General features: G+C 36.7%; 1 protein-coding gene across 1 annotated transcript in view; it reads left to right on the forward strand.

Annotated features, from left to right (window-relative positions):
• The window catches only part of ZPBP (zona pellucida binding protein), a 180353-nt gene that overhangs the window by 114569 nt on the left and 53129 nt on the right, over positions 1 to 12655 (forward strand). Inside the window, exon 8 of the mRNA XM_055124810.1 lies at positions 8958 to 9135. Within this exon, the coding sequence (XP_054980785.1) occupies positions 8958 to 9135 (178 nt within the window). The remainder of the gene's footprint in view (positions 1 to 8957; positions 9136 to 12655) is intronic.

The raw sequence follows: 12655 nt of genomic DNA on the forward strand, positions 1-12655 counted from the left end.
GATAGAGTGAGAATTGTTTCCTAATAGAGAATTTCAAACAGGAAAAAAAAAAAACAGTAACTTTACATTGTGTGTTTTTTAATATAGTGGCAGCTACACGTTTCATTATTTTCCTTTAATATGGTAGTATATTAATTTTTCTGTCACTTTAATGGAGATTTAATTATTTATTTTTTTAAATATAAACCGATATAAATTTGATCTGGTGTAAAGCTTAACTTCTGAAATATATACTGTTGTAAATGTTATCTGAAAGGAAATAAAAGTCTACAAATCATGAAGCTTTCAATAAGAATAGTTCAATTTCTTTGTTCCTTTCGAACATTACCTCATTAGGTTAGATGTTTTCTTATTCTGGCCTGCAACTTTCCTATCATTTGAATTTTGTAGGGTGTGTGTGTGTGGGGGGAGGGTGATGCTTATGTCCGTCTTTCTTTTATATTATTCCTTCCCTACCATTTTTCCCCTTTTCCATTTCCCTTTTTAATTTTTTTTCTTGGAATAAAATAACTTTTCCTTTGGCCTAATATGAAAAAATAAATACTGGTGATTTACTGAGTTGTTGCTGTATTTTAACATACTAATTAAATAAAAATTTCTAGGCAAGTGTATTTTTATAGTATGATATAGAACATTTTAATTCTGGGAATATGTTTACAGACCTGAAACATTAGTATATCCACCTTACTTTTGGTTTTATTCAGTTTTTCTTTCTTTTTTTTTTTTTTTTTTTTTTTTGCTTTTTGGGTCACACCTAGAGATTCACAGGGGTCACTCTTGGCTCTGCACTCAGGAATTACCCCTGGCGCTGCTCAGGGGACCATATGGGATGCTGGGTTGGCCAGGTGCAAGGCAAACGCCCTACCCGCTGCGCTATCACTCCAGCCCCTTTATTCAGTTTTTCATATTGGCAACTTTTGTATTAGTTTCTATGTAGTTTTATAATTTTGCAAGATTTTAGTAACTTGGCAATCCTCCACTTTAATGTAAATCAAATTTTATTTTGACATGTTGGACCCAATGAAGATAAATTTTAAGATTTAATCCAGATATACTTAATTATAACATACCATATTATTTCTACTGTTCTTTGACATTTATCTAGTATATTACTGTTGTTTTGGTTGTTTTGTTGTTGTTGTTGTTGTTGTTGTTCTTCTTCTTCTTCTTCTTCTTCTTCTTCTTCATCTTCTTGTTCTTCTTTTTCTTGTTCTTGTTCTTCTTGTTCTTGTTCTCCTTCTTCTTCTTCGTCTTCTTCCTTCTTTTCCTCCTCCTCTTCCTCCTCCTCCTTCTTTTGGGACCACATACAGCTGTGCTTAGGATTTACTCCTGTATCACTTCTGTTGATGCTTGGTGCTTAGGGCAGTGTATGTAGTGCCAGGTTGACCATCTAAGACAAATGGCTTTCCCGTTGTATTATTTCTCCAAGCCCAATTTGTCAATTCTTATGCCAGTGTTACACTTTTATTCATTATTGTAGTTTAGTAGCCAATCTAATATCAGTAGAATAATAAGTACTTTCTTTTGATTCTTCTTCAAGACTATTCTGCATATCATAAATCAGAATTTCAATTAAAAAATCTGACTTCTTTATATATCTGGAATGCCAGTGCTCTTTCATTTCTTTATTTGTATTAGCCTGCTATCATTTGTATTTTATTTTTAAATTTTAAAAATAAAAAAAAACTCTTCCCTTTCCAGTCGTCCCATGATGTTCTCGAGGGTGGCACTGAAGAGTTTCGGTGAAATGGTATCACCCTGCCGAACCCCTCTTTTTACGTCAATGATCACTTCCTTGTAGAATGGTGAGATCCTGATGTTGAATCCCCAATACAGCTTGCGGAGGATCCTGATGTACTGAGTTTGAATACCCTGTTTGGCCAGGGCTTCGATGACCACTTTAGTCTCAACAAAATCAAAGGCCTTTTTAAAGTCGATGAACGTTAGACAGAGCAGCATCTTGAACTCTTGAAAAACTTCAATGAGTTTGGTCACTGTGTGGATATGGTCGATCATGCTGAATCCTTTTCGGAACTCGGCTTGCTCCCATGGTTGTCCTTCATCTAGTGTTCTGCTTATTTTATTCAGGGTGACACAATTGAACATCTTGTAGACGAGAAGACAGCAGGCAGATTAGGCGATAGTTGCCGATGTCGTGGATGTCTCCCTTCTTGTACAACTGAACGGTCCTGCTGGTTTTCCACTAGGATGGAACCTGGTGTTCAGACAGGTAGCATGTGAAGAGCTGAGCCAGTATATTGATGAGTACTTGCAGCAGATTCTTCCGGTGTTTGGGTCTGACCTTGTCCTGATCGGTGCTGTAGTCTTTACCGACGATATGGCATGTCGGGTTTCAGAAGGGAGGACATTGGCAATGACATATCCATCTTGCAGAATTTTGGTATATGGGCAGGTGGACATGGATGTCAAAGAGATCTGAGTAAAAGTCATGACTAATCCACTCTGTTGCCTTTCTAGAAGATGTGATAGATCCATCAGGACATCGGAGGGCAGTCATCTTGGTCTTGTAGTTGGCAAAGAACAGGCGAGCATTGCGAATACTTTTCCTGGATTCTGCCGCATCAGCCAACACTGATGCTCTTCTCTCTTTGAGGTCTTCCTTTATCGCTTCTCTGCACAGCTTTGTGAGCTTGGATGTTAGCTTGTGGTTGCCTGAGGCTTGTGCCAAACCACGTTGACGAATGAGCTCGAGAGTTTCCAAAGACAAGCTTCTGTGACTTTCTCACTCTCAGCATTCTTCGAGTAGTCATGGAGGTGCTGAACCAGTCGATGGTATTCCTTGTCAATGTTGTCAAGGACAGTATCTTCCCACGTTGCCGCAATAGTGTCAAATAGCCCAGTTGGTGGTCATTCTGGGAGTTCCCTTCTTAAACTTAAACTTTGCAGACCTTTCTCCCCGATCTGTGAAGTAGAATTTTGCATGAAGGAGATGGTGATCTGATCTTGTTTGGGATTTTGGGACAACTGTGACATTGGTCAGGCAAAACCTTTGATTGAATATGATGTGATCAATTTCATTATGGAACTGTCCACCGGGAGACTCCCATGTCCAGCGTTTAGATTCGGTCTTCTGGAACTGTGAGTTACCATGGATTGTCTTGGTCGACATGATGAACTCAAACAGTCTCTCACCCTGATCGTTCCATTCTAGGCCATGGATCCCAATGTGGAGTTCTTCGGGCAACATTCTTGGTATATCTTGGCATTACAATTACCAACAATGATCTTGTAAAAGGTGTGGTCTTCTTTATAGAACCTCTCCAGTTCCATGTAGAACTTCTCAATTTCTTCTTTGTCATAGTTGGATGTTGGTGCATAGACGACAAAGATAGAAACTGCCAGTAGTGACCCACATCTTTTCAAGCGGAATCGTCCAATTCGGGTTGTTAGGCATTCGAATGAATTGATGCTCATGACCAAATTCGTGTTGACAAGGTACCAACGCCACTGACGCCTCTGTTGCCACATGTTCTGAGAAACAATTCTTCTCCAGTGTCAAAAATGGCGTGATGTGATCTATGTCTTCTTGTTTCAGTCAGACCTATGATGTCGTACTTGATTTTCTGCGCTTGCACCATCAGGTCCTCAATGGATGCTTCTGATGCCAGTGTACGTATGTTGAAAATACAGACAGTCATTTTAGTCTTTCTTTGTTTTGACAGTCTAGTTTGTCCCTGAGATTTTTTTCAGCCTCTCCTTGCTCATCTTTCTTAATGCTGCTGTATTGGGGACTCTTTCGGTGTTGGGTGAATAACACCCATTGTTGTTACTGTTTTTGGCATATGGAATACGCCACAGGTAGCTTGCTAGGCTCTGCCATGTGGGCAGTGTACTCCCGGTAGCTTGCCAGGCTCTCTGAGAGGGATGGAGGCTTTTAGGGAGGCCTGCAACTGCCCTTAGAGGTGTTCCCATGGTTCAAACTATATTTGGACCCTATCAAATATGGTGCGGAAATTATGGGAAATGGGTATTAAGTGTCTTATGGTGTGTCAGTTCCAGAGAGCGGCCTGGAGCGTGGCGATAGCTGGGAATTGGATGTAGTGGTGGTCGGCTGGTGAGGTATTTATCTGGCTTGGATAGGATGGGGTGTCTGGGTTTGACCCCCTCCCTAATGTGCCGATGATTGGAGGAGGCAGGCAGAGGATCTTGTTTCCGGGTCTTGTTGAGCCTAGAGTTCAAGGTTGCAGAGTTCTGCTTACCTGGTTTTGTAGGGCTTCATTTGTGTGTGAGGTTCAGCCCAAGTGTCCGGAGAGCGGCCTGGAGTGTGGCAGTGGCACGGAAAAAAATCAGCGCCTGAACTTACTGAAAACAAAACACTCGACTTTTAGACTCAATTCTGTGATCAGAAGGTCAAGGTCAAATGCCTTGGGAAAAGGAAGGTGAGATTCTAAAATCAGATTTGTAAATCCTGGCTTTTAAGCTCTATAGAATTATAAAAATCCACCAGACTAGCAAGGAGAGGAACTGGGACTCGCAGAAAAGACGAAAATGCCCATATGACAGAATTTTAGATGAGACTCAGCGGACTATAGAGCCCCTGCGGTGGCCTCCATATGAGTACTCTTTATTCCGATACAGAATGGGAGTGAAGATAGATGGTTGGCAACTACACCACCTCCGCTTCACTGATGATATCATTCTCGTAACGCCAAACATTAGCCAAGCGGCACAAATGCTGGCTGACTTCGACCGCGAGTGTGGAAATGTCAGACTGCAGCTGAACCTCAACAAGATGATGCTCATGAAAAACGAACTAGTCCCTGATACTCCATTTGCTCTCTATGGAATGAACATCTCCGAATGCAGCAGCTATGTGTACCTGGGTCGAGAACTCAACATGAGGAATGACTTGGCACCAGAACTGCGCAGGAGGAAGAGAGCAGTGTGGAAAGCCTTCAAGACTGTCGAAGAAGTGGTTAAGAAGACGAAGGATCTCTGGGTCCAGGCACATCTTTTCGATTCCACCATTCTTCCTGCACTAACATACGCCTCAGAGACCTGGGCCCTATGCCAACAGGATGAGAATGCTATTCAGGTATCCCAAAGAGGAATCGAAAGAGCTGTGCTAGGAGTATCACGTCACACTCAAGTGAGAGAAGGAATCCGGAGTTCCAACCTCCATCGGCGGTCAATCAGGGATGCTGTCTTATGGGCCGGACATTAATGCAATTCAGAGACAACCGCTGGACTTAGAGCTGTTACCGACTAGATTCCAAGAGACGTCAAAAGACCACGTGGCTGCCCAACAAGATGGTTAGACTTCTTCGTCAGAACCCTGAATGAAAGGTTTGAGGCACTTTCTGTCCCTAGAGCAAGCAGATATCATTGGGCTACACTAGCATGCGACAGGGACAAATGGAGACGTTACTGGCGCCCACTCCAGCAAATTGATGAGCAACGGGATGATAAGTGATACAAAAAAATCGGACTTCTAATTGAAATACCTTTTACTTATAGGAAAATAATGAGAAATGGCATTTTAATATATTCCTGTGCTAAAAATGGTTCATCTCTTCACTTTAGGATTTTTAATGGGTGTATTTTTTTAGTTCAGTATGTTTTACATATATGTATATACTTGTATATATACATATATATATAAAGAGAGAGTGCTAAATTTATTCTTAATTTTTTGATATTTTGAGTTTTATGCTATTATGTAATAGTAACAAAATAGTATTTTCCCCTGTACTTCTAGTGATGCTGAATTGATGTTCTCACATTATTCCCAAGAGTACTCAGGCAACCATATAGTGTCTGGTATTGAACCATGATCAGTTACATGCAAGGCATTAACCCATGTACTATCACACTAACCTAAGAAAAATTATTTGTTATTATTATTTAGTTATTTGTTTAGTCTCTGTTAAATTAGAAAGTTATTCATGACTTGGTTTCAAGCATACAATGTTTTAACACCAATCCCTTCACCAATATCCACTCCGCCCCACAACTACATTTACCTCCCACTCTTCAGTCAGTTTCATGAATGTTTTTAATAAATTTTTGCACTCAGGTTTACAATACTATTGATGACAGGGTTTTATACATGGCATCTTGAAAGTAGAACAGGAAATTCTTCAGTAATCCTGGGAAATTTCTTCAAAATTCAAATCTTCCAAAAATTTTTTGAAGATTTACAGAATTTTTCATATTTTAATATTAAATATAGACATTGAAAATAAATAATATAAATGAATTTAATAAAGAGTGATCACAATAGACTGAAATGACAAGGCTCATTTTTAGTGGTTTAGCACTACAAAAGACTTGCCTTTAACTCATCCTAAGTCAATTTATCTTTAAAGCTGGTTTCTACTCTTTTGGAATCATGAAAATGACTCTTTTTATTTCAATTTTATTATTTATTTTTCTTACTTTCTGAGTTTTTTTAATTGAATCACTGTGATATAGACCCTTACAAAGCTGTTTATGATTGTGTTTCAGTCATACAGTGTTCCAACATCGATTCTTCCACCAGTGTACATTTCCCAGCACCAGTGTCCCCAGTTTCCCTCCCATCATCCCCCCACCCCACCCCCACCCCCACCAGCCTACCTCTATGGCAGGTGCTTTTCTTCTTTCTCTTTCTCTATTTCTGTGGGAATCAACCACAAGTGTGGGGGGGGGCAGAGGATAGGTAAGATAGAGAAGGGTCCAATTCTGATAATAGCTGGATGATCATGCTGGATAATTACTGAGTGTTAAAAATAGGTAAAGAGATACAACTGATAACCTTTCAACATCTTATTGCAAACTACAATATCCAAAAGGAGAAATATAGGAGAGGGGAGAGAGTAAAAGGGGGCAGAGAGAGAAAGAGAGAGAGACAGAAAAAGAGAGAGGAAGAGAGAGAGAGAGAAGATGACTCTTCAAAAACCCTGAATGAAGAATAGAAAACATCAGATGAGATTGGGCACATTCAGGTTGGTATGGCTGTACAGGACAGCAAAATCTAATTATTGAAGACTTCTATCAAGTCAATAACACGAAGAGTTCTATTTTTGAGTCTAACATGAAGATTTTAGGATTTGGGTCTAACATGAAGTTCTTTAATACCTTTTGAACATGTTAAGTGGTGTGAGAGAAGAGTCCATTTTCATTATTTCATGTTCTTTTCTTTATTGTTCTTCCCTGCATGTATCCAGCTAGTTTTCCTAGTGCTATAGTTGAGGATGCTTTCTTACTCCAGATTGTTCACCTGAATCCTTTGTCAAAAATTAACTGTTCTAAGAGTTTACTTTTTTGCTGTCAGTTCTATTTAATTTCTCTGAGATTCTGTATTCTAGTCAGGATCAAATATTTAATTTCACTCCTTCCCTGCCCCAATGGGACCCTGAGATGCCGCCCACGAATGGCTCTCCTGGCTACTTATTAAGCTCTGTAATGGTCATGACCCCAGGGACACACAAATGAATCTTGGAACCGAGCTGCTCTTGGAAGAAATGCCTCCAGACTTTGCATTAGGACATCTTTGTTGGGCCACCCCAGATAGGAAAAGGTGTCGTCCCTCTGCATATTCCCCAGTAAGTCTGGCAGCCACTGTCTTCCAGAGCTCATTGAAAAATCCAGGTATGGGCCAGCAGTGATGACACACGCCGGGCCTCACGGAATAGGGGAAGAGCTGGTCCTTCCCCTCCCCTGCCCCTTCAGGACCCTGAGATGCCACCAATGAATGCCCCCCACCCCAGCTACTTATTAAACTCCGTAACGGTCATGATCCCAGAGACACACAAATGTATCTCAGAACCTAATGGCTCTTGGTAGAAATCTCTCCAAACCTAATTATTAAAATTTTAGAATTCCAAGATCCCGTGGCTCCTCTCAAGGCCACATGACATCATATGCTATTCATAACCAGCAATAGAAAGCAAAGTGTCTGATGTTACTTACCTTTTTGGCAGGTCTGAATGTTGGGGAAAATTCCAAATAATAATGGTGGGATTGGTGTTGAAATATTGTATGTAATCAAAGTAGAAAGAGAGTAATATGGAAATTATCTGCTATACAGGTAGGGGTAGGGGTGGGGTGGGGGTATACTGGGATTTTTGGTGGTGGGAAATGTGCACTGATGAAGGGATGGGTGTTTGATTATTGTATGACTGAGACTCAAACACAAAAGCTTTGCAACTGTCCTCATGGTGATTCAATAAATAAATAATAATTTAAAAAAATTAAAAAGAAACAAATATTTACTTTCTTCAGTTTTGTAGTGTGATTTAAAATTAGAGAATGTGAGGCTGAGATACTTGCCTTGCATGCAGGATTGATACTCGGAACTGCATAGTGTCCCCTCAGCATGACCAGATGTGATTCCTGAGCACAAAGTTCAGAGTAAGCCCTGAGTTCAGTCAAGTGTAGCCCCAAAACAAACAAAAAATATTTAGTCAAATTACGTTAGAGAGTGAACTACCATCCTTCTAACTTTTTAATGTTTTCAATTATATTTTTAAAGAACATTTTCTTATTTGAATATACTTTTAAAATAAATTTAATTTCAAAGACATGTCTTGATTTTACACAGATGTCCGTCATATATTATCCAGAATCCAAAAGCAAGAAAAAGTTTCTTATACAATCATATGGGTTCTTTGAATTGTACTTTTAGTACTTTTGGAGACACTTAAGCTTTACAAATGACATTTAAAATTTTTTTTGGTGAGGTAATATTCTGTTTACATATATATATGTTCTAAGGATCAAACCATGCTTCTTCAGAATTTATATTCTTACAGTATACCTGCCACCAAAGTACTAGTATCACTTCAGGCACAGTCTAATGTACTGATATTTAAAATGTTTTAATGTTTTTTTAAAAAAAATCCCATAAGAAATAATGAAAAAAAAGTTTCTCTACTTCTAAATCTGCAACATTTTTATTTGTTCAAAATTACATTTTTTGTGATAATAATTTTTACGTTGTATTTCTGTTTTAGGCTAAAACGATCATAGAGAGGTTTTTTAATCAACAAGTAGAAGTTATCGGCAGACGTGCAGAGCCATTGCCAGAAATTTACTATATTGAAGGTACTCTCCAAATGGTTTGGATTAATCGCTGTTTTCCAGGGTATGGAATGAATATCATGAAACATCCAAAATGTCCTGAGTGCTGTGGTATGTAATGGACTATGATTTCTTGATTTTTATATATATGAATTTTAGTTTTATTATGCCTATGTAAAAGTCTCTTATTTTTACTATCATTGACTTATTTTACTGTACTTCTTTAGTTTGTTTAAAGTGGTATTTTTACAAATATTATCTGTAATTGAATGTGTAAATGAAAAAATCTTGCTTAATTTTGGCATTGGATTAATAATATGAAAAAGAACAGTTGGGGATATTATATATAATCTGGAATAAAATCATAAATAATAGTTCTTATAGTCACCTAGCTAAGATCTGAATGATGGTTTTTTGGTGTGATTATTTAATGGATTTATGTTCTCATAGTCTAGTTATCCTTTTAATTTTAAAAATAACGGTACCACCCTTCCACATCACCAGTATAACCGAAGATCCAGACCCAGCAACACTGAGAACATGAGAGGCTGCAACCATTTGTAGAGTCTGTCAAGGTGGCAGTGTGGGTTGGACAGAAGGGGCAGATGGAGTGTGAGAACACGAGTGGAGGGAAATTAAGTGCTCATGATGGGATTACTGGCGAAATAGTGTATGTCTAAAACTCAACAGTCAATAACTTTGTAAATCATGGGTTTTTAAATAAAATTATTTAAAAAATAACTCTATACAGTGTTTTATTACTAGTTTTTATCACTTTTAACTATAACTAAGAATCTGAGTAGCTATGTGTCTTTTTCACTCATCATCAGATATATAAAGGCTTTTAGGATAAGCTGAGCCTATTTTCAATTTCTGTCTTTAATGTCATTCATTTTACATCTTAAAAAGACTTTCCAATATAAACAATACTAAACTAATACTGTTTGATTCAGACTGTTATTCTCTTTTCATATTTATTCATACTAAGGTCAAAATCAAAGCTTCTTTAGTATAATAGTATCTTTTTACTTTGCTTGATTTAATTTGTTTACACTTTGTTTTTGTCTTTTCTAATTTTATTTAAGTATATGAAATTTGGCAAGATATACTTGAAAGCAAACAAGAAATCTAATGTAAATTTTATCAAAAACACTTACAAAGCTTATTTTGTGACTATTTTGTAATTATTTAAGTTGTTCTATTTTTATTGTTTAAGCAAGTTTATTAAGCAATTTTTTAATTCTTGAAAATAGAATCCATGGGAACTATGGAGAAAATCTTAACTATAAGTCAGAAAGTAATTTTTTTGTTTTCCTAAATACCTACTCTTTGCCCCATTGAGTTTAGAGGTGTAGGAGGTCATTAATGAAACAGTGAGACTCTATAAGTAGTTACATATACCTTATAAGTATATAAAGAAAATGAAAAGATTAAGTTGAACCAAGTCCTGAAATAAGGTACTTATTTCACGTGGGACTTATGAAATGATGAGACTTTTCTGGTTTATTTGAGATTTGAAGGTGTGATGGTGATACAGGGTTCAAGTACACTTTAAATGAGGAAGAACATTAACAAGCAACTAATTTCCAGGAATATTTTGTTTTAGCAGGACTAGAGGATTAGTATCACAGGAACTTTGAAAGCAAATGGGAAGAGCTAAAATTTAACATGTTCATAGGTATTATGTTTTTATATAATTTTATTCTAATTTGGAATAAAATTTACTTTGTATCTTTTCATTATTTTATATAATTTTACTAGACTAGAGTAAAATTTATTTTTTGAATTTTATGAAGTAAATTATTATTGCTCAGTAACTTAAACTAGTATTTGTGTAATATTTATTATTAGTAACATTATTATTATTATTGGGTTGGAGCGATAGCACATTGGGTAAGGCATTTGCTTTGCATGCGGCCAACCCAGGTTTGATTCCTCTGTCCTCTCGGAGAGCCCGGCAAGCTACGGAGAGCATCCTGCCCGCGTGGCAGAGCCTGGCAAGCACTTTGTGGCGTATTCAATATGCCAAAAACAGTAACAACAGGTCTCACAATGGAGACGTTACTGGTGCCTGCTCAAGCAAATCAGTGAACAACGGACGACAGTGCTACAATGTATTATTATTATTGAATTAAACATTTAATATTAACATTGAATTACCACCATATAAACATAGTAATTATTATAGTTAGTCAACAAATTTATCAAGACATATCCTTTTTTTGAGTAGAAGTCATTAGATATAATTTGGCATTCAGGGCCCCACTGTGTACAATAATTTTTGGCATTATTGCACAAAGCTGCCACTCTGTGATTTCAAAATAACATGTGGTACATTAGAAGGTATTTAAATAATTGCCTTAATTAGAAGACTGTATAAAATACATTAGTTATATGACATAGATATATATATGCTAGATATATAGATTATTTAGATATATATGCTAAATAATGTTAATATTGATTTATATGCAAAATGAAATGCATGGAAGTACATTTATGCCAACTTTTGTAAAATAATTTATCTAGAAAAGAGCCATACAAAGGTTACACCGAATTATGAAGAATCAAATGACATGTTAATTGTATTTGTGAGGCTTATTTACTTTATTAGCAGTAGAATAAACAGTGATGTTTTCTTCTGTGAATATCATTCTGTACTACTCTGACCAGTGAAATACCATTTCATTTTAAACTAGTGGAAAATTATCATACATACCCATATTATTTTTCTCATCTCAAATTTGAATAGATACTAGGTAATCTCCTAGTGAAACATGGTAAAACATATACTAACTGCATTTAGTATAATTAGTTTTGGAGAGGGGAGCTGGGTTGGAACCATTAGAAAATTGCTGCAATTTAATTTTCTTGAGGCAAATGATAGATCAGAGTATGTACATAGTTAATATTTACCATCATGCCAAACTGTTTTGTAAAGTCACTAATCTCCTGACATGACAAATTGAACAACTGCTATATCATAATACTGATTACTCTTTGTGAATCTGACAGTTATGTAGACAAATATCATTCTGTGTTCAATGTACATTTCTCTGATCTGACTAGATATCATAATTTAATAGATTCATTGACCATTTGGAACTTTGTTTTGTGCTGTATTTTTTGGAATGCTTTCCCATTTTTAAGTTGCTCTGCCTTTTAAAAATATTTTCTACAAATTATTTACATTATGGATATAAATATTTTGTTGCTTATATACATTATTAGTAATATATATATTTACATTTTATTTTCTGTATATATTAAATATTCACTCTTTTCAGTGTCTTGATGATTTACTTACCCAGTGAAACTCAGGGTTTATTCCTGACTGTGCCTTGGTATCTATCACTTAGACAATGCTTAGGGGACCAAGTGCTAAGGAATCAAAGGGGTTAAGACATGCGCAGAGAAAGCACGCTAGCTTCTGTACTCTCTCTTCCTTCCCTGAAGTTCTTTTATGTAGAAAAAAAGTTTTAATTGTGTTTGTGATTTTGTGTATTTTGGAGAAATTTTTTGAAGATGAAGACAATGTTTTTCCATTATGTTTTGTAATACTTAGTTTCCTTTATGTGTTTATGTCTGTAATATACATGAAGGTGATATTTGGCTTGGAAAAGAGGAAAAA

The sequence above is a fragment of the Sorex araneus genome, chromosome 2 (genome assembly GCF_027595985.1).
Source record: "Sorex araneus isolate mSorAra2 chromosome 2, mSorAra2.pri, whole genome shotgun sequence".
Taxonomy (NCBI): domain Eukaryota; kingdom Metazoa; phylum Chordata; class Mammalia; order Eulipotyphla; family Soricidae; genus Sorex; species Sorex araneus.